Source organism: Podarcis melisellensis (genome assembly GCF_964234715.1).
Source record: "Podarcis melisellensis genome assembly, chromosome: 11".
Classification (NCBI taxonomy): Eukaryota; Metazoa; Chordata; class Lepidosauria; order Squamata; family Lacertidae; genus Podarcis; species Podarcis melisellensis.
In genome coordinates this window covers 45,583,318-45,606,469 of record NC_138543.1, presented here as the reverse complement: position 1 = coordinate 45,606,469, position 23,152 = coordinate 45,583,318, and the positions used below count along the sequence as shown (strand labels likewise).

The window sequence follows — 23,152 nt, the reverse complement described above, 5'->3', positions numbered from 1 at the left end:
CCCTATTCCTTTCTCTCCAAAGGTTGATGGCAGGTAACAAAAACAAAAACAAAAAATACTGCTAAAAACTCTTAAAAAAACAAGAAAGTAAGGTACTTTTAACGTAACCCCTACCGTCATAAACTCTGCCAAGTCCTACTCCCTAAAAACAAGCTGCCTGGGCTGTAAATCAAAGGAGTTGCTTCACAATATCTCATAAAAATGAAAGAGACCTTAAAAACAATACAACGTTCTCCAACAACCACTGCCTTTCTATATTTCACACAGGGCAGCCCTTGGGCTGGGAGAATCTGGATCCAAACCAGGGATGGGTGAAATCTGTCTATTTTGGTTTCAGTTTAGAATTTCACCAGCCTTCAATTCAGTTTCCATATTAATAATAATAATAGTAATAAATTTATTTATACCCCATCCTCCCCAGCCAGAGCCGGGCTCAGGGCAGCTAGCACCAATAAAATCAGAGTAAAAACATAATGGGGGAAAAAACAATTTAAAATACAGGTTAAAATGCAATTTAAAAAGCAGCCTCATTTTAAAAGTAGCCAATAAATCAAGATCATAAGGGGAGGGAAACATAACGGTCAGGCTGAGTCCAAACCAAAGGCCAGGAGGAACTAATACAATAATTTCTGCACCGGTCTGGGTTTGTTTTTTTTTAAGTCCTCATGAAAATTCATCCAACATTTGGGAAGAATTTCCAGTATCTCTTTGTTAGAACTGGACCCATCTTTTCCAGGTGGGGATGGATTCCCTCAGAAGGTGGTGGACTCTCCTTCCTTTTAAGTAGAGGTTGGATAACCAGCGGTCATGGATGCTTTGGTTGAGATTCCTGCATCGCAGGGAGCTGGGACTAGATGACTCTCGGGTTTCCTTCCAACTATGAATCAATGTGCTAAACATCTAATCACTCAATGGTAAAATGTGTAAAGTTACCTCTGGATCCTTCGGGAACTCTAAAGCTTTGCAGTTTTCTGGGTTTGGAATGTCGGGATAGAAGGTTTCTTTAATCCTTTGGAAAGAGGAACACAGATATTAATGTCAGGAATCACCGACAAGCTGCTGGGGGAGGGGATGCTTTTCAGCTTGAGGGCCACATTCCCACAGGGTAAACATTCTGGGGGCTGTATGTTAGTGTGGGGCTGGGGCATAGAAGCAAAAAGGGGAAGAGTTGGGGCACCTGCCTTTTGTACAACAGGCTATATTCTAATCTTGCTGAAATCAGAGATTGACACACACACAAACTGCACAAATCGAGGCAGGCAAGAGGAATCATCATTATCAGAGCACAACCAGTCAAGAACATGGAGGTCCGCACTTGCTGCACAAGCCAGAGGTTTTACAGCCCTGTTCTACAGTATTGTGTGGGTCATATTCAAGCAGTGTCTTGGCATTTTTATGCTGTAGCATCCAACACCACATTTCAAAAGGAAATAGAAAAAATTCCAGCATATAATTTAGTTACACGTAAGGAATTTTCTCTGCTCCCACAAATATAGGCTTCAATATGTGTTGAGAGCCACACATCCCCTTACATTTTCCTAATTTACTTCAGAGTAGGATGTGGATTCTGCACCCTTCTCTATAGACCGTGTCCCTCAATTGGCCTTTTGCCTCAATCATTATTATTATTTTTCCCTCTTGTCCTCCACCCCTGGTGTAGCAGTTTACCATTAAGGGCTAACAGATCACAGGGCTCTTTACAGTGTTTAAAGACTAATATTCCACTTATTAAAAAAATAACCTTTAATTTGAAACTCACTCCTCAAAAATTTGAGGTTTATTAAGAGTGTGGAACAGATAGCATCACCCAAACAAAAAAGCAGAACTGCGGCCTATCCTTGTTTGACAAGAAAATAAAATTTGCTGAATACCAAATATTAATTATTATTATTGTTGTTATTGTTATTTTAACACATTACCCACACTTCACTCTAAGGGCCCAGGGCAGGTCACAAGCCATTTAGAATTACAACATTAAAAACAGATACAAAGCTTACAATTAAAAAGACGTGATCACAAAAAATAAAGTTACCATTCTCTCTTCCTGTAGCAAAGGATGCTGGTCACCACTCCCAACACAATAACAATAATTACTGGGACAAGGATGGCAATGATTAATCCCACAGCTGAAAAATTAAGAGAGAGAAAAGCTAATACAATCAACTAACAGTCCTGCTGCACCTGAAATAATTTTTAAAAAATATATACAGCAGAAACTTTCATGGACTGCACTTAGGGTGGAGGGGACTAGCAAAGCAGAAATAATTCAAGTAACTAGCAGTGATTCTTAGTGACCCAGGATCAAGTTACAGGCTTCCGATGGTGGGTGTCTTGTAATATAGTAAAGCAGGCTTCCAGGAAATGGCTGGTCTCCCATTAGACATTGCTTATTGGAAATAGAAGAGATTGATGGGAAGCTGCACAATTTTGCTCCTGCTGCCTGTGCACTAAAAACGAACCCACAATGAACTACTGCAATATTCTCAAGGCTCAGCCCCATATCCATTTGCCCTGCCGATTTCCCCCTGGAAAACCCATGGCACAGAGCTGAATCAAAACAAACAGCCACTGGGTTTCCCACGGATTGCTGTTTGTTCTGATTTAGCACTAAAGAGCAGGTTTTCCAGGGGAAAGTTGGTGGGGCAAAGGTAAAATTGCTCAGACCTTTACCTTGAAAGCATGGGAGAAGCAGAAGTGTGGGCGACCCCGGAGTCAGGGTTGCAAGACCTTTGCTATTACCAGTTTCTTTTAAACATGTTTGCCTTTGTCCAAGCACCTGTCATTCTATCCTGAATTGCAAACTTATTGTGCATGTGGTGGTGATTTTTTTGTACACCACCTTAAAAACCCTCAAGAACCTCCTGTTCTGCAGAATTTTGGCTTAATCTTCATCCCCATATGCTGCAGCCAATCATATGCACACTCTGATCTCTACCCACCCTCCCTCACTGACCATAAACTCAGTAAGGTCCATGGGGCAGGGACCCACCCAACATTTGCTTCTGAAATCCTGCAAGGTGTTATCTACACCAATGGTGCCTGAACACCACCGCTGATAATCTTTGAGGGTTATTCAGGAATTTGAGAGGGGGTCATTGTGCATTCCACCATTATCTGGCGAGAATTAAATATGCCACCCCAAAACTATGCCACTCCCCCGCAAAAAGATCCCCAACAAAATACACCCTCCTTCACCCCAAAAAACTTACAATTCTCCTTTGTAACCACAGACAAGCTGCTTGGGGGGCCAACTCCACCAGCTGTGTAGGCTCTTAAATTCAGGTGGTAGTTTGTTTTCCCTTGAAGGCTTGATATTTTTAAGGTGTTTTGCTTTAAGTCAGTAATATTCATGTAGGTCTCTGAGTGGCCTGGTGTTAGGGGGGAAAGAAAAGAATTAGGGTTGGGGGGAGAATTTTAAGAAAAGCACCAGTTATCACAGGGCAGATTCACACATGCTGTTTAGTCAAATGAACTTTCAAAGGGGAAGGGAGTAAATGCATATAGATTAAAAGGCAATCCAGTCCTATCACCTCACATATATATTTATTCAAATACTACTATCTTGCCCCTTTTCACAATATTCCATTCTATTCCCCCCCCCCCTTAAAAAACCCCAAACTCCACATCCATGGCCACTGAGCATGCTCAGACTTCATTAGGCTGCTTTGGGTGTTCTTCCTGCCACAAACAAACAAAGCCCTTTCCTGCACTCCTCTTGCTGCAAGCTGTATGGTTTAAAGCCCAACTTACTCTGCCCTCCATTCAGAGGATAGATACCCCTTCTTGTAAAAGGGCAGCGAGACAAAACCCCATTGTTGTGTTAGGCAACCATAATTGACTTTGAGGATAGATTGGCAAAGACCACTGACTGTGGCTGTGCATTGTAGTACTTGAATGTTTCCCCCTAGAAAATTCTAAGTAAATAAATAAGAATAATAAGAATAAATTTTAGTTATACCCTGGCCAAAGCCGGGCTCAGGGTGGCTAACACCAGAAAAATTACAATGGAAACTTAATAAGGCGGGCAATTTAAAATACAGGTTAAAATGCAATTTAAAAAGCAGCCTCATTTTAAAAGTAGCCCATAAATCAAAACCGTAAGGAGAGGGAAGACATAAGGGTCAGACTGAGTCCAAACCAAAGGCCAGGCAGAACAGCTCTGTCTTGCAGGCCCTGTGGAAAGATGTCAAGTCCCACAGGGCCCTAGTCTCTTGTGACAGAGTGTTCCACCAAGTCGGGGCCAGTACTGAAAAGGCCCCGGCCCTAGTTGAGACCAATCTAACTACCTTGCGACCTGGGACCTCCAAAGTGTTGTCATTTGTGGACCTTAAGGTCCTCCGCGGGGCATACCAGGAGAGGCGGTCCTTTAGGTACGTGGGTCCTAGGCCGCATGTTAAATAGTTAGTTGGATGCTGCTGTGCATCCAGATTTAGGAGGAGTTCTGAGCACTTCTACCAATGGAAAGTGACAGAGGGACTATATCCTAACAGGAAAATACCCCCCCCCCCAAAAAAGAACCCATCACCAGACACTTCCTGTGCAAAATAGGTTGACCTTGAAATGTGCTGTCAAGCTGCTGTTATCTAGCTCTGCGGGGAATGATTCCTCCCAGCTGTATTTTCCAAAACAGAAATAAGTTTATTTCCCATAAGACACCCAGTCACAAAGCAGCTATCAAGGGCAGGGCTAACAGAATCCCAAAGGTGGCTCTTTCTTGTTCGCAGGCTCATCCTGTTCTACAGGAGCTGGGATGGTTGTGGCTGCTTTTCTGTGCTTGCACACCAGAGATGCTTCATTTATCGCATTGGTAGGAATAATTGGGGATGATCATCGATCAAGTATTCAGGGCATCAGCAACACACTCCCAATTGAGTTGTCTTTTCAAGTGGTGTTGGCCATTGTGTGGCTGCAGGCCCATAGAAAACTCAAAAATCTGAATGCTGGAAGATTCAGGGCAGACAAAAGAGAGCACTTCTTCACATAGTACATTCTTTTAAAAAATGCAACCTGCTCTCGCAAAAGGTAGTGATGGTGACCAACCAATGCAGTGTGGTTTTAAAAGAGGATTTGGCAAATTAATGGAGAATATAGCTTTCAGTAAAAAGGGACATGGGTGGCGCTGTGGGTTAAACCACAGAGCCTAGGACTTGCCGATCATAAGATCGGCAGTTCGAATCCCCGCAACGGGGTGAGCTCCCGTTGCTCGGTCCCTGCTCCTGCCAACCTAGCAGTTCAAAAGCACGTCAAAGTGGAAGCAGATAAATAGGTACCGCTCTGGCGGGCATTTCCGTGCGCTGCTCTGGTTTGCCAGAAGTGGCTTAGTCATGCTGACCACATGACCAGGAAGCTGTACGCCGGTTCCCTCGGCCAATAAAGCGAGATGAGCGCCGCAACCCCAGAGTCAGCCATGACTGGACCTAATGGTCAGGGGTCTCTTTACCTTTACCTTTATAGCTTTCAGTGGATCCTAGCCCTAATGACTATGTTTGAACCCTCCTCCCCACACCAAGTTCCAGGGTCACATTTTGGTCAGCAATGTGTTAAAGACGGCTGAGCCAAGAAAGTGACTTTCCCAGTAACATAAAATGACTTAAAGTGTGAAGATCAAAGATCAGCACTGTGCACATCCTTTCAAGGTCTCTGTGATATTGTGTCAGTTGGTGGGGGAGGGGGCATGTTGCCAAGAGCAAAACTGTGCTTTCAACAAGTATTCCTGGAAAGATGCCATTAAGCTGTCTTGAGGTCCCTTTAAATATTATTCCCGTTGCAAGGCTGCTACTGAGCTTTGCAGGCAGACAAGATTATCAGTGAGTGGGAAGTTTGGGGGGGGGGATGGCTGTTTCCGGGCAGAATGAGACCAGAGAGCAAGTTCTGGGGGAAAATGACAGTGAGACCAGCAGGTTTTATTTTCTATTAAGCCTGTAGTTGAGTGCAACATACCACAACAAGCTAGGATTAAGACAAGAAAGAAGTTTCGGGTGTAATGGCAAACCTGGGTTAACACAAGAAAATATTTACTAGCTAATGTCACACCATAGCATCAGAGCATGGTTTGTTGTCCCACAACAAACCATAGCTAGTTGGCCAGGGCAGGTTCAGATGTATATAACCAACCAAACCATGGCTTAGTGTTGGGTCTGAACTCCCAACAGGAGTACAGATTTATTGGTGTTTTGATCGCACTCATGAGTTTTCTCTTCCCTCTGCCAAATTATTTTTATATTTAAGAACTTTGCCTTTTGTTTGTGAGTGCCATATTATAATCACATTAGAGTTTGGTCAGAGCATGGGGAGCTAACTTATATCAGGTCAGAGTGTTGATCCATTAAGCTAGTCCAGCATTATGTACTTTCTAGGGTCTCAGGCAAAAGTCTTTCATTTCATCTACTACTTGATCTTCTGACCTGATATACACTGTATCCCTAAGCTACAGGATGCATTCAAAAACTGGTGATTTATAGCCACCTGAACTAGAACACAAAGACCAGAGTACAAGTTACATTCAGCAGGGTTATGCTGCCAAAACCAGACATACCCTGCTGAACGCTTATAACTTGATCGTATTGAGCACCATCATCATGTTTGGATTTGGTAGTGCAAGTGGCATGGCAACTAAGATAATAAATGTGACAGCACTGCCTCTCACGATAAAGCACTCGCAAACCTTGCATTGGGGCTAAAATCACAGAATTGTTGAGTTGGAAGGGATCCTGAGGATCATCTAGTCCAACCAAATCTTGACTAGATCATATAAGACAGATAGCCATCCAACCTCTGCTTAAAAACTCCAAGGAACGAGAGTCCACTGCCTCCTGAGGGAGACTATTCCACTCTCTTCCTGTCAAACAGCTCTTCCTGTCAGAAAGTTCTTCCTCAGAATCTCCTTTCTTGTAACTTGAACCATGAAAAGGTTTATTGATAGCCGAGCTATTAACCTGCCCCCCTTTTTTGCATTTTTCTGCCTCCTTATTTTGCCGATGATTGCCACCCAACTTTGCTGCCTTGCCTGAAATGAGATTTCTAACAAAGCACATTTGGCCAGTGGTGAGAGACGGTCAAAAACGCATCATTTACCTGGCTCGAAAGCTTTCGGCTTTGTGGTGCTTTCGTCGCCTTTCCCAAAGTGTAGCAGATAACCTTTTAAAAAGCCCCGGCAGTCTTCGACAGACATGTTCTCCCATCTTATGATGATGGAATCTGAGGTGGCACGCTCCACTTTGAAAACTGGCGCAGCGCTAGGTTCTAGATGGAAAGCAAGGAGAAAGGGAAAACATTTTTTTAAACAAACCCGAGATAGGTGTGTTTTGACAAAAAGATGTGTTACATGCAAACATTATTGTACAGTGGTGCCTCGCAAGACGAAATTAATTCGTTCCGCAAGTCTCTTCGTCTTGCGGTTTTTTCGTCTTGCGATGCACGGTTTCCCATAGGAATGCATTGAAAATCAATTAATGCGTTCCTAGGGAAACCGCCTTCAGACCAGGTCCGGGGACAGTCTGTCCCCGGACCTCTTCTGAAGGCTGGGGGGCGGGGACAAGGGCTTTTCTTCCCACCCCCAGCATTTTAAAAAACCTGGGACAGCGGAGGACTTCTCCGCTGTCCGGGGCGATTTAAAAGCCCCTGGGAAGGCAGGCGGGGGGACAAAGACTTTCGCCCCCCGCCCGCCTTCAGAAGGTGTTCCCGCCCCCCGCCCGGCTTCGCAGCAGCGCTACGAAGCCCGGCGGCTGGGGCAGGTGTTCCCGCCCCCCCACCCCGCTTCGGAGCAGCGTTCCGAAGCGGGGTGGCTGGGGCAGGTGTTCCCGCCCCCCCGCCCGGCTTCGCAGCAGCGCTACGAAGCCCGGCGGCTGGGGCAGGTGTTCCCGCCCCCCCACCCCGCTTCGGAGCAGCGTTCCGAAGCGGGGTGGCTGGGGCAGGTGTTCCCGCCCCCCGCCCGGCTTCGCAGCAGCACTACGAAGCCCGGCGGCTGGGGCAGGTGTTCCCGCCCCCCGCCCGGCTTCGCAGCAGCGCTACGAAGCCCAGCGGCTGGGGCAGGTGTCCGGGATCTCTTTTGAAGCAAGCGGCTGCGGAGAGACGCGATCTCCCCGCAGCCGCTTACTTCAAAAGAGGTCCGGGATCTCTTTTGAAGCAAGCGGCTGCGGAGAGACGCGATCTCCCCGCAGCCGCTTGCTTCAAAAGAGGTCCGGGATCTCTTTTGAAGCAAGCGGCTGCGGAGAGACGCGATCTCCCCGCAGCCGCTTGCTTCAAAAGAGGTCCGGGATCTCTTTTGAAGCAAGCGGCTGCGGAGAGACGCGATCTCCCTGCAGCCGCTTGCTTCAAAAGAGGTCCGGGATCTCTTTTGAAGCAAGCGGCTGCGAAGAGACGCGATCTCCCCGCAGCCGCTTGCTTCAAAAGAGGTCCGGGATCTCTTTTGAAGCAAGGGGCGGTGGGGAGAAGCGATCTCCCCGCCGCCCCTTGCTTCAAAAGAGAAGACCCGCTGTCCCCGGGGCAAGCTTCGTTTTGCGAAGCAAGCCCATAGGGAAATTCGTCTTGCGAGGCAACTCGAAAACGAAAAAACCTTTCGTTTTGCGAGTTTTTCGTCTCGCGAGGCGTTCGTCTTGCGGGGTACCACTGTACAGGCTTTGTTGAACCTAGGGGTCTACAACCTCTATGTCTGGGTCTGGCTGGATGACATTGAGTGGTGTTGAGACCCTGGCCCAAGAACTCCCACCCACCCACCCAAGGGATGGCACAGAGGAAGAAGACTTAGACCCAGGACGGTGGTGGTGGGACACTGAGGACCAGTCTGAAGAGGGACAAGCTGGGATGTGACAGACCAGTATAAAGTAAGCAGCACATAAGCAGCACACAAAATGCTACCAAACCATTCTACGTTCTAAATCTTATATTAATAATCCCAAAACTGAGAGAGCTATGTACAAGATCTACTACTGAAGCCACAAACAGAAAACTCATTCAAATTGTATCCAAAAGGAAGATTCAGTCTTTAAAGTTCCTTTAGCCAGGCTCCTGTAGACATCAACAAAGGTACCGTATTTTTCGCTCTATAACACGCACCTGACCATAACACGCACGTAGTTTTTAGAGGAGGAAAACAAGAAAAAAATATTCTAAACGAAACAGTGGATGTATGATTTTTGTGGTTCATGCTGTGGCCACAGACATGTGATCTGACGGTGAGTTTGGGGTAGCCCAATGCAAAAATCCTGAGGATCCATGTGGATCCATGCTTTGTAACCACGTTTTTGCACCATTGCGGCCCCATGAAACAGTGGGTGCGTGTGTTTTTTGGTGCAGGCTGTAGCCATGGATATGCTATGTGATCTGATGGTGAATTTGGGGTGACCTAGTGCAAAAATCCTGAGGATCCATGTGGATCCGTGCTTTGTAAACACGTTTTAAGTGGGGAGGGAAGGAAAAGAACTCAAGGGACAAGGAGCAGGCGTGGGGTGTGTGGAGAAGGATGCTGCTGATAATGCAGGAGAGGCTCCTCTCTGGCGTTGCTCCTTTAGAACAAGCAGGCTCTGCGTCTCTCCCTCCTCCCCGGCAAGGAAACCATGATAGTAACCACTCTGAGAGAAATCAAGAAAAATTACGACCAACACTCTCCCCCAACAAGCGCAGTGAGGTCAAAACACACACACACACACACAGAGAGAGAGAGAGAGAGAGAGAGAGAGAGAGAGAGAGAGAGAACTGGCCCTAAAGTCGCAGGGCGCTGGAAGTCGCAGGGACGCTGAGGGAGTGAACGGGAAGCAAGAGAAGGAGAAGGAGCCCTCTCTCACACACACAGACACACAGAGTGTCAATTCTAAAGTCGGAGGGAGAGCGCAGGGAGAGTGAACGGGAAGCAGGAGGAGGAGAAGGAGCCCCCCCCTCTCTCTCTTTCACACACACACACACACACACACACACACACACACACACACAGAGTGTCAATTCTAAAGTCGGAGGGAGAGCGCAGGGAGAGTGAAAGGGAAGCAGGAGGAGGAGAAGGAGCCCCCCCTCTCTCTCTCTCTCTCTCTCTCTCTCTCTCTCTCTCTCTCACACACACACACACACACACACACACAGAGTGTCAATTCTAAAGTCGGAGGGAGAGCGCAGGGAGAGTGAAAGGGAAGCAGCAGGAGGAGAACGATAGCTCAAGCACACACACACAGCCCCTATAGTGGCTAATCCAACATCGGACAGCAAAAAACTGCAGGCAGGGACAGAGAGCACGGGGTTGTTTTAAAGAAGCCAACCCCGCTCTGCTTCTCTCCCTCCTCCCGGCTAGGCTGGCTGAAAAGCTTTGCAGCTACTTAGCAGCTCAGTGGGGAGGAGAGAGGTTGTTTTAAAGAGGATGGGGTAAAGCAGCCAAGCCCGCTCTGCTTCTCTCCCTCCTCCCCAGCTCAGCTCGCTGACAGGAGCCGCTTACACCCGCTTTGCTGTTTCAAAGCGAGCCACCGACAGCTCACAACTGCAGCAGATTCCCCCGCCATCTCTAGGCATTCGCTCCATAACACGCACAGACATTTCCCCTTACTTTCTAGGAGGAAAAATCTGCGTGTTATGGAGCGAAATTTACGGTAAGTTTGATCAAACGAAGTGTCGGTGATGTTGCGCTCAAGGGTTAGATATCAACGTGGATAAGTTTGATCAAACGAAGTGTTGGCGATGTTACGCACAAGAGTTAGACAGGGTGCCGGCGTTTGTCACCTGTTTCACCCATGAAGAGTCTCAGGCTTCTTCAGTAAATTCTCTCTCACGGTTTTGATATATTTAGAAACATTCAACTTCATATGCTAAGTTCTTTCTTGACTTAAGCATTTATTCATTCATTCACTAAGCAAAATTTACTGTGTTTGGATCAGATGTGACAGAAGCAGGAGGTTTGAGTGAACACAGGGGGTCAGAAGAAGAAACCCATTCCAGGCTAGGTGTCAAGGGTCCTGCTGCTTCAGTTGCCCAACAGCTGGGCAGTCCTCCTTCAGCTAGCTCTCCGCCTCCACTGACACTCAGATCACGGAGAGCATTGCATGCTGCTGAGCAACAAGCCAGACAGGCCCAGAGGGGGATTCCTCCATCTTGCCACAGTTTATGTCTGCTTGGGAGGAGGAGTCAGAGAGAGAGAGACTACTAGAAAGGAAAGGAAGGGCCAGATGCGAGTCCCAGCAACATCTTTAACTAGGGCAGATTAGCCTAGGTGAACTCAGTTGTGTTTTTACTTTTGCGAAGAAAAACCGATTCCATTTTTGTGTCTCGAGTCCTTTTCCTGACCTGAGGATGAGCCTGCATTCCTGACAGCCCCTTGACTGTCTTCCCTCATCACTGGCCATCCAGGCTGGGGCTGACGAGAGCTGTAGTCCAACTCCTGGAGGCCATCACGCTGGCTACCCCGACGTAAATGCAAGACTGCTAGATCAAACTACAGGCCCATGTTATCTGGCATCTTGTTCTCACAGTGGCTAACCAGATGCCAATGGGAAGCCTGAAAGTAGGACCTGGGGTGCAACAACACCCTTCCTACTTGTGCTCTAGACAGGAAGATACACCATTGAACCATCTTCAGCAGAAGACTCTATCATGTAAGTAACAAAGAGAACAGGAATGCAATCCAGAAACAACTGACATGGTAATGCACACCCAAGGTTATTTCAGACACAGTTGAACCCTGCACATTTTAGGGGAAAATATTGATAGAACTGCATATATTGGAGAAAAATGCATATTATTAGGGAAATTTGACTGCAAAAATGTGAATAGTAGTCAAAACGGATTACAGAAAGGAGCTGATTAACAGAAATGTGTACAGATTTTCTTTAAGTTTGTATAATGCAAATTGTTGCAGAAATGTGGAACGTTGCAGAAATTTAAGATGGGGGGGAATTAGAAATGGAGAGAGACTGATATTGAAAGTTGCAATCCTGGTGGTGCAACTCACCTTAGGATATATTTACACAATTGACTAACTCACCTTGTTGGTCTTGATCCAAAACTAGGCTATGAACCTTCCTAACATAATTGGCAAAGATAATGTACTTTCAGTCTGTCCCTATTTCCCTCTTTTCTTTTGGTTCAATAAGCCCTAGAAGTATTAACACATTTTCTCTTGCATCTGACTAACCTTTAGCAAAATTAAAGGCACTTACCTAGCTCTTGTGTGTAGCCGTTTATATACTTCAGTAGCTGATATCCATTGTCTTTGCAGCCATGGACAGAAAATCTGTATCTGATTCCTGGCTGAAAGAGATCTGTGGGACAAAATAATCATTAAATATCTTTTTTTACAGTACACTACATTCTGAAAAGAAATAGAGAAATTCAATCCTTTACAAGAAGGGAGTTGCTCCTTTACGGCTACATCTGGCCACAATTCAACTGTTAAAACCATGAAAATAATGTGTCTCAGTTTCCCTAAATCAAATCTGAGAGTTCCTTCTTGTATTATTTATATTATCAGGCACTAGCAAGTAAATTATAATTTATTTGCAACAACCCTACTACGACTTTACTGTTTTGATACATTGCAAAATGTATCCGTTTTTCAATAAAGTGATTTTCCACCAAGGGATTCAAAGGTAAATCCCAACCCATCATATTCTTCATTCTATCACGGTTCATGCTCCCAAAGATTCCAACCTTGGGGCAGTTGTAATAAATATGATCAATATCCACTTCTATGCAACAAGCCTTTAAGTGACTCCAATATTTCCTGGCTGGCCAACTCTACCCAATGTGTCATTTATTTAATGCCTGGGTATCCATCACCATCGTAATACCAATTTCACTCACCTAAAGCCTAAAAAGCAAGCCTCAGGTGAATGGATGGCAGCATGATGATAGAACACTTATTTACAAACTGACCTTGACCTTCAGATACAGGCTCTTAAGCTCTCCACCAACAACACACTAAAGTTCAGAAGCAGCTCTAAAGACACACAGACGATTTGCAAATGCAAAGCCAAACCACAGTTTTTAGAATTACACGCATGAGACTTGCACACACCCAACCTCAGCCTCCATAGCAGTCACAAGGAGAGTGGCAGCTTTGAGTTCTGCATTCAAGTTCCACAGAATTGCCTGTGATATTTAAACAAACCAGAGCCCCCCCCCCAAGTTTGAACTATGATTAGACTGATCCTGGATTGCTTGAGTTTAAACCAACCAGAGATGCCAAGCTTTGAACAAGGTGTGGCAGGCCCTGTTCTGTGGAACTGCTTGCCTCCAGAAGTTTGGCAGGAATCATCTCTAATCATTTCTACATCTCTTCTACAAACCTTACTGCTCAGACAGGGCTTTCAAACCTAATATGCTTTTGCCAACCAGATTCTACAGATACATCTGGCATTTTTAATTTCTTTTTACCGTGTTTCTTTGAATGCATACCATATGCTGATATTTTTACATGAAAGCATGGTTTATCAATATTTTACATAAATAAGCAAATTTTAAAGAAAAGAAATAAAGGAGTTTATTCCTTGCCGCCAAGGAATAAACTCCATTTGGAGAACAAAAGTGCTCTCCTGAGACAAATGTGGATAAGTATCCAAACTTTACAAGCGAGCTACCATTAAAAGGGTAATTTCTATCTCAACATAGGAATACATAAAACAGAAAATCGTGGAGGGGGTGGTCAGGAAGAAGCTCTAGCTACGGCAGCTTGAAATGCAAACGCTCCTGCTCAAAATCAGCAGAGTCCCAAACACATGCCCTGTCCATCGCTGTCAACGTACAGATTTGAAAATAAGGGACCAGCAGCCTCGAAAATAAGGGATCAGCAGCCAAAATAAGGGATTTTCCAGGCACAGGTATGTTCAACTTCTGAGCCGCTCCGAGCCAAAGGCAGAAAGCCCAGCCAGCAGCCAAACAAAGCCTCAAGCGGTGGTTCCCACAGCGCAGCAACCCGGCAAAGGGGATGCAGCGAGGAAAACCACCATCACCTCTCTGCTGGGAAGCGCTGAGAAAAGGCGAGACCCCAGGCAACGCGGCTGATTTGATTGGCACAAGGTATGCAAGCTCCACCCCCCAGTCATTCTTAGACTCCTTATTGGGTGAGCAATGCAGCCAAGCAACACAGTTGGAGCCTCCCTCCTCCCTGGCCAGCAGGGAGGGAAGGAGAAGAGCTGCTTCCTTTGAAACCCAGGAAATTTAAGGGACATCATCAATAAGGGACAGCAGCGGGACACGGCGCTGGGATAAGGGAGTTTCCCGCCAAATAAGGGACGGTTGACAGCTATGGCCCTGTCCCTAAATCATGGTGATTCTCACTTTCACATGCAAGCACTGTTCTTTGCAGAAACAAATGTTAAGCAGTTATTTCCTACCAGATTTGATCACAGCATCTGACACGCCTGATGGAAACGTTTCCCAACTCACAGCAGCACTGGGCTCAGGCCCCTGACGCCACCTCACGATATAGCCACAGGTGACGTTGGGGTCAAGCTCCCAAGCGACGTAAACACCATCTCCTTTGGCAACTCCAATCTCTGTTGGGGCATCGCCTGCAACATTGATAATGTCAAAGGTTAGTCCCTGGGGCCTTCTTAATGCATTTCATAATGCCTTCCCAATTTACCCCCTTTTGTTCAAAGACACGTGCAATAAAACTACACATATAAAAATGCAAAAGAACCTAATTGGTCTAACTTTTCTCGTTAAAGAGAAACAAATCCAAACAATGCTTAATTCGGGTCCTCCCAACTTCATTCATCCTTCCTCATAAAGATTACTTATTTCCTTCTCCCAGTTAACCCATTATTATTATTATTATTATTATTATTATTATTATTATTATTACCCTGCCCATCTTGATTGGGTTGCCCCAGCCACTCTGGGCAGCTTCCAACAAATATAAAGCATAATAAAACTATACAGGGCTGCCCTTCAAATGTCTGCTAAAAGTTGTATAGTTATTTATCTCCTTGGCAACTGATGGGAGGCTGTTCCACAGGCTGGGTGCCACTACCAAGGAGTCCCTTTTGTCTTTTTAGACAACCACAGAAGGAAAGCTGGACACATCTGGCAGTAACGAGAGGTGCAGCATCCATGCCCTCTTGAAGGCCACCAGAATTTGAGAGACCAGCACCTGGGATCACTGTAATCTCAGTCTCAGCTTTGGTGTTCAGTTTGGAGCAGCTCCAGAAATCTTGGTCAACGGGCTGATTGACTTGACCAGGAGCCTCAGTTTTGCATGCCAGCACATCTTAGAAAGAATTAAGCTTTTTCTTTCCTCACAAAATATCTAATAAAATTTTATCGGAATATCGTATTGATCTTTGAGTGACAGTGTAAGAGAGTGTGAGAGAGATAACCAAGACACTGTTTTTGAGTCTTAAGAGCACACGTAATACTCTAGACTGGTAATTCATGTCTACCAGGAAGAAGGGATGTTGGATAAAAATTAGAGGAAAAGTTTATAATAAGAAAAATTTCTTTTTATTTTTGGAATTAGTGTAATACTAATGAAATATTAGGAAATATGCTGGAAAGGAACTAATTGGCTTTACTAGAAAGGATTTAAGGAGTTATGTATAAACATGGTTTAAATTTTGAAATTTTAAGGTTTTTTTAGGTAAGATAAGGTTAAAGAAACTAAGGCAAATTGAATAACAGAATATAGTAAAAGATGGAAAGGATATGTTGAATTAATTAATAAGATAGACTGACAAGATAAATCATTTAAACTAAAACTGAGAAATATGGGAAGAATTTGCTGGAATAATGAATTAAATTAGAATACAAAAAGGGAGGTGTGAAGAGGTCCAAGAAATAAGCAAATGAAAAGATGCAATTTGAGATTTGTTTTTTATTTTTTTGTTTGTTTTTTTCTTCTTACTTTATTTTCTCTTGTTGTATTTTTTTGTTTTTTTATATTTGTGTATTCATGAAACTCTGAATATCATTTTTTTTAAAAAAATCTGTTTACATTGGAGGACCTGCTGATAATTGGATTAAGTTCTGTGAGAAGTTCAATGGGATACAGCAGCTTAAAATTAGATTCTCCAAATCAGCATGACAAATCAGCCTGAATGAACTGGACTGTGGCTCTCACAATATTAGTGCATGAAACGGAAATCAGGTCCAACGAAATCAATAGACCTTCCATGAAAAACACCTCCAGGTTACATTAACTGTATAATTACATTTTCTCCCCATATGGCTTGGGCTAGTAGTGAACGCCTGCCAAGTCACGAGCTCCTGAACTTGGAACAGTATCAAATACCAAATATAGAACTGAGCTGGCTTGCTACAGAGAAAAGGGGGGGGGGGAGCAGAGGAGAAATACTGCTGAGTGAGAAATGCAATGCATAAACGTTTTACTTTGGCGACAAGCTGCCTATTGCAGGTGCACAATTCCAGGTGGAAGCTAGGAAAGCTCCCAAGGAGAGAAACTCCCAAAATGTATAGAACGAGGAGGAGGAAACACGTCTCAAGCAAACGATTTCACCTTCCTCATAATAATGGCCTACGATTGGAACGTTGGCATCTGCAACCCACTGCAATATCAGAGGGTGATGAATGTAAGAGCCTGAACTGAAATGATTTCTGCGGCCTGGATCCCTGGCTTTCCTTACACAGAACTAACATCAACTGGCAGATCAACCTAAAGCCGTATGTCTCCTATGTGTATCTCAACTTGTCCTACTATTTTGACTGAGATGATATGCCCCTGGATAACTTTGCCAAACACTTCCTATTCAGCAATGTATCAGGAGGTTTTTAATGTTTGATGCTTGGTTATGTTTTTACAGTGGTATCTCGGGTTAAGTACTTAATTCGTTCCGGAGGTCCATACTTAACCTGAAACTGTTCTTAACCTGAAGCACCACTTTAGCTAATGGGGCCTCCTGCTGCTGCTGAGCCGCTGGAGCACCATTTCTGTTCTCATCCTGAAGCAAAGTTCTTAACCTGAAGCACTATTTCTGGGTTAGCAGAGTCTGTAACCTGAAGCGTATGTAACCCGAGGTACCAATGTATATGCATTGGAAGTCGCTCAGAGTGGCTGAGGCAACCCATTCAGATGGGTAGGGTATAAATATTAATAAATAATAATAATAATAAGTAGTAGTAGTACACTTTTTTCTGTCTTGAATCTTCCAACAATCAGCTTCATTTTATGCCCACAAGTGTTATGAGGGAGAAAAACTGTTCTCTAGTCACTTTCTACATGCCATACATAATTTTATAAACCTCTATAATGCCACCTCTTTCTTGACTGTTCTCTAAACTAAGAAATCCCAAATGCTGTATTTTTCTCCCCTCAGAGGGGGTTGCTCCACCCCCCTCCCGCCCTGATAATTTTGGCTGCCCTTTTCTGAACTTTTTTCAACTCTACAATATCCTTTTCCAAGGTGAGGAACACACAAATACACTATTATCTCTTCCAGGCATCCAAAGCATTTGCAGAATGTAACGGAGCCCAGGCTGAAAGGACCTGCTTATTATTCCTCGTGCTGCTTTCCGGATGAGTCACCCTCCATGACTACGATCTGTGACTCACAATGCCTCAGAACTGAGTTGTGCTGTGGGTAACGCAAAGCAAGGCATCCAGTCATTCAAAAAGTTCTTTTCTAAGAAGAGTCTGAGGAGGCGTAAGAACTGCCAGCTGCTCGCTTCAGTCAAAGCCACAGAAGTGCATGACCTAGAGCAGCCTACAAGTCTGTATTACTCACCAAGAGTGCTTACATAACTCCATAAAAGTTGCATCAACTTGTTCAGCCAATGAGCGTGAACAACAAAAAAAGTAACCCTGAAATCTTGAACAGCATGAAGACTGTGTATCTTGGATCATATTCAGTTATACCAGCAAGTCCAAACCTTTTCACCCCTACCCTAGAACCAATAAACAAATACAACTAAGGCCCCACCAGCACCATAAATTTAAAGCAGTATTATACCACTTTAAACAGCCATGGCTTTTCCCAAAGACTCCTGGGAACTGTAGTTCAAGAGCGCTGAAAGTTGTTTGGAGATTACTATTTCCCTCATGAAGCTGCAAATTTCAGAATTGACTGTTAAAAACCACTCTGGGAATTGTAGTTCTGGAAAGGGACTGGGGGGAGCTCCCAGCAGCGTAGCATCCTTAAACTACAGTTCCCAGGCTTCTTCATTGCTTTAAATGTATAGTTCAGATGGGGCCTAAGGGCGTACGTATAAATTTCAACCACATATTCTCCGGTGTATTACCCCATCCCAATTGGCGGGTTCCAACACATATTAAAACACAATAAAAAGACGAAACAGTAGCAGTTTGATCCAATACAAAAAGTCACAATAACTTTAAAACAATTTATATTAAACAAAGCATTGTTCAACAATCCATCAGAACCTAAAAGTATACAGTGGTACCTCAGGTTAAGTACTTAATTCGTTCTGGAGGTCCGTTCTTAACCTGAAACTGTTCTTAACCTGAAGCACCACTTTAGTTAATGGGGCCTCCTGCTGCTGCCGTGCCGCCGGAGCACGATTTCTGTTCTCATCCTGAAGCAAAGTTCTTAACCTGAGGTAATATTTCTGGGTTAGCGGAGTCTGTAGCCTGAAGCATATGTAACCTGAAGTGTATGTAACCCGAGGTACCACTGTATTAGGAGATAGGTACACAAAGTACACACATTTCATGCATCCCCCCCCCCCAAAAAAATGGGGCATACAGATAGAAACCACAATTGACAAAGAGTTTTATTTCATACTTACTGACTGGAATATCTGCACTGTTTATCTGAGAAGGAGGAGAGTGGCCAGCCTCGTTTTTCGCCACCACCGAGAATGCACAATCATTTTCCCCAAGCTTTATTGAGATGTTGCTGGCAGGTGCAGAAACCGACCTGTTGTAAGTGGACCCCTCTGGTAGGGACCAAGACACTTCGTAAGCCTCTATCAACCCATTTGTGTCGGAAACGGGTAGTGGCTGTTGTAAAAAGAAAGAGAGATAGCAGGTTCAAGGGAAATAGAAAAGGAAGTATGCAAGAAAAGCGTGCTGTCACAAAGCCACTTTCAGAAAGGTACTTAAAACAGCCCTATAAGCTGGGCCTCGTTGCAGTTTACCCGCTGACTGCTGGGCAACCCATTTATATATTTCTAGTAAACCGGCCATCAAAGAAAGGGTCGTAGGAAGTTGCCTCCTACAGAGCCAGACCATTGGTCCATCCATCTCAGTTTTGTCTGCACTGACTGGCAGAAGCTTTCCAGGGTTTCAGACAGGAGGCATGTCCTGGAGACAGTGGCGTAGCGTGGGTTGTCAGCACCCGGGGCAAGGCAAGTAATTTGCACCCCCTAACCCGTGGATTTGCGCCCCCTAACCCTAACCCCCAGATGTTGTGCCCGGTGCGGTCGCCCCCCCTGCACCCCCCACACTACGCCACTGCCTGGAGATGTCAGAGATTGAATCTGGACTTTCTGCATGGAAAGCAGATGCTCTAACACTGATCTACGACCCTTCTCCAAATACAATAGCAAGGAGACACGACCAAGAGGGCATTTATCCTGAGAGAGAGAGTTTGGATTTGATATCCCGCTTTATCACTGCCCTAAGGAGTCTCAAAGCGGCTAACATTCTCCTTTCCCTTCCTCCCCCACAACAAACACTCTGTGAGGTGAGTGGGGCTGAGAGACTTCAAAGAAGTGTGACTAGCCCAAGGTCACCCAGCAGCTGCATGTGGTGGAGCGGGGAAGCGAACCCGGTTCACCAGATTACGAGTCTACCGCTCTTAACCACCACACCACACTGGCTCTCCTGAGTCCTACGGCTGGCTCCCAGGCAGTATGCTCAGACATTTGCTAGGGATGGAAGCAATATAAGGTGCTGCTATTTTCATGTGCTATATGGAAGGCAAGAGCAGGTAATTTCCAAACTTGGTCACTCTATCTCCTACAGGTTAAGAGAATGCCTTGCTTAACTTTTCCCCGAGTTGGCATTAACTGATATGGGAGTAGCTAAAAGGGGCACACTTAGAAATGCCGCCACAAGTGGCAACCACAAACTTGCCAAAGCTTGAGAATCAAGTCTGCCCATTTTGCCTGCATAGTCTCTCTCAGGAGACGCTTTCTTGGTCATGCAAAAGTGTGGCAGATCGTTGGGCGAGAGGGAGTAAAACTTTGTTTTGCACATAATCTGTCAAATCCAATGAAAGTGGAAGTACTGCAGCAGCGTGTGTGGCCTGCGGACCTCAAAATGCTGGACACATACTGTTGGGCTCCCAATCCCCAGAAGCCCCAGCCAGAAGGGCCAAGGTTAAAGGATGATGGGAACTGTAGTCTAAGACCTGCAAGGTCACAGGTTGGCCACCCAACCAGAAGTGAGGCAGAAGGCAAAACGCTCCAGTCAATGCTGTGATTGGAACTGTGTACATGAGTAAGCATGCTGTATTGGGGTGGGGGATGGCCTTCCAGCATGGCCAACAGACAGGGATCATGGGATTTGTAGTCCCCAACAGCATCTAGAAGGCCACAGGTTCCCCACTCCTGGGCTAAATAAATACACAGAAAAGGGGCAAGCAAGACGGTTGGTCCTGTACTAAATTATTATCCAAAGCTGTCAGACAGTTCACAAAAGAAGAGTAGAATAAAGCTGCTCTTGAGGAAGACATCCCACCACTTTCCCAAAGGTATGCATTATCACAAGATGATGCTTCCCCCTCAAGGATCACCACCACCAACACTATATTTGTGTGTCCACACACAAAAGACCTAGGCTCAAAGCAACAATTCAACTCAAAAATCAACTGCGAGAATTATTTCATAACATCAGCAGTAATAAAAACAGCAGCATATAACAATTGCAAGAGCATACGGATAACAAAATTTCAGTACTATAAATGTAGCAATAATGATACCATAACTCTCCATCTTACCACGTGGATTGTGGGTTGTTGTTTTTTACAAAACCATTTTTCGTGTGACTGGGAGGAGAAAGTTCACCTTATGGCCAATATTGCACTGCAAAATGAGTTGTGTGAATTGGCTCAGAAGGAGCAAAGTTTGCAAGCAACAAGCAGTATTGTCTGGGAGCCAGTAATTTAAGGACAAATTAAAAGCAACAGCAGCCGAACACATACCTTCCAAAAGAGGTTTACAGTCTCACCATCAAGACTTCTCTCTCTCCAGAGATCTAGACTTCTCGTTGGAGCTGGAAGAGGAGAATTTCGATTATACTCAAGAAAATATTCATTGCTATCAGCTGACGTATACAGAATTGCCAAATTGTAACAATGACCAAGAGAGACAGCTGCTTAAGAAGACGACTCACAATTTCCAGCACTCTTACATTGAATAAACGTCTCAAACAGCTGATACTTCTTTATCTCAAAACCTATCCAAGCCTGCACAATGTCTTATTGACTCTTATAATTATTATAAAGTGCAGAGTGGGGCTTTTTCATCAAGGCAAAAAACCTCTCCTCCCCTCCTCATCCAAACTGGAAAAAAGAGTTATGGCTATATATTTTTTAAAGTGGGTTTTTCCCCCTTCACAATGTTAGGTTAGGAAGAAAAGGGGGAAGAGGGGGAGGGGGAATTGTGAGTGGGGTGGGGTGGCAATGCTTCTATTCTTCTACTTAGTGTAATTTGTGGGGTTTTGTGTCAGCATCACTTGTGTGGGTTTTCTTTACGATTCACTTGTAATTCTTTGGTGGTGAGAGAGGTTGTGGGTGGCCTAGCTCTAGGGTGTGGTTGGTTGTCTTTGATTGGCTTAAGTCATGGGTAGGCAAACTAAGGCCCGGGGGCTGGAGCCGGCCCAATCGCCTTCTAAATCCAGCCCACGAATGGTCTGGGAATCAGTGTGTTTTTACATGAGTAGAATGTGTGCTTTTATTTAAAATGCATCTCTGGGTTATTTGTGGGGCATAGGGATTTGTTCATTTATTTTTTTCCAAAATATAGTCTGGCCCCCAACAAGGTCTGAGGGACAGTGGACCGGCCCCCTGCTGAAAAAGTTTGCTGACCCCTGGCTTAAATAAAATTTGTTTTTGTGTGTGAGTGGAGTGTGTGTGTGTTTTTGGACCAGGTTAGCCATATTGATTTGAATGCTATTGGCGGGTCCTCGTTGTCTTGTTGGGATATGTATGTGATAAAGGGGAACCATACCGGGGTGAAGGCATCTTCTTCTATTTCTCCCCATGTCAGTTTCAGTTTATTGGTTAGTTTTTCCTAATAAGGATGTTTCCCATACTATTTGATACCATTGGTCCATGCTAACTTCTGACAGGTCTCTCCAGTGTCTGGCTATGATGCTTCTGGCTGCTGAGCTGGGTTATGAGCTCTTTATGATGTGAGTGGGCATTATTACTTTGGAAGATGCTTAGTAGGGCCATCTTCCCCTGGTTCTGGGGTGACTTCTAATACTTTGCTTAGTTATCTTGCATATTTATTGTATGATTGATGTCCAGAAGAGTTGGATTTTAGGACACTCCCACCACATGTGGAGGTATGTGCCTGTGGAGGTGCATCCTCTCCACCATTTTGGTGAGGTTCCTGGACATATTAGCATTAGTTTCCATAGTGTTAGGTACCACCTGTGAGTTTCAGAGTGAGTTCTTTTCTTTTCGCCGATATGGATTTAAAGGGAGTTTTAGACCACATTCTAGTCTATTGAGTGGGGTTAATCTCATAGCCTATTGACATTCCCCCATTGTTTTTTTGATTGCGTCGAAGGGATTTGTGGGATTTTGGAGTAGTATTTTGTATCTTGTGGATACCATCCCTTTGCCATGTCCCTTTGTTGTTAGGAGGTTTTCAAAGGTTGTCAAGGGCCTAGTTGCTGCTGATTTTACTAATGGATTTTGTTAAGAGGGCATGTAATTGGTGGTATGTTAGCCAGGACATTTGGGTGTCCCCTAGTTTGTCTTGTATTTCTTGCGTTGATATGGGTTTGTTATTTTTTTTTTAGAAGTCTGCTAGGCAGTATAAGCCTTTAGCTCCCCTGGTTTTATCTGGAAGTTTTGTGCTGCATGGTGAAATAGTGGGTGGTGTGCCGGGGAAATAGTGGGAATGGGGTTGGGGACAGTTTACCTACTTCTTCTTTCCATGCTTTAATCATGGTCTGTGTGATGTGTTGTGGGGATTTTCCTTAAGTTTGGGAGAAATGGGTATGCAGAGGTGCGGGTATTTTCAATTGTGTCTCTCTCCAGGTGTACCCATTTTTCCGTCTCGTCTTCTAGGATTTACGGGATTATGT

General features: G+C 44.8%; 1 protein-coding gene across 4 annotated transcripts in view; it reads right to left on the bottom strand.

The window, feature by feature from the left end:
* LIFR (LIF receptor subunit alpha) overlaps positions 1-23,152 on the bottom strand; it is a 95,010-nt gene that overhangs the window by 7,305 nt on the left and 64,553 nt on the right. For all 4 annotated transcript variants that reach the window (XM_081929618.1, XM_081929620.1, XM_081929617.1 and 1 more), the window contains exons 12-19: positions 21,036-21,106; positions 18,676-18,889; positions 14,307-14,483; positions 12,132-12,233; positions 7,075-7,242; positions 3,210-3,368; positions 2,033-2,126; positions 934-1,009 (exon numbers count right to left, since the gene is read on the bottom strand). In XM_081929618.1, coding sequence (XP_081785744.1) covers positions 934-1,009; positions 2,033-2,126; positions 3,210-3,368; positions 7,075-7,242; positions 12,132-12,233; positions 14,307-14,483; positions 18,676-18,889; positions 21,036-21,106 — 1,061 coding nt within the window. The remainder of the gene's footprint in view (positions 1-933; positions 1,010-2,032; positions 2,127-3,209; positions 3,369-7,074; positions 7,243-12,131; positions 12,234-14,306; positions 14,484-18,675; positions 18,890-21,035; positions 21,107-23,152) is intronic.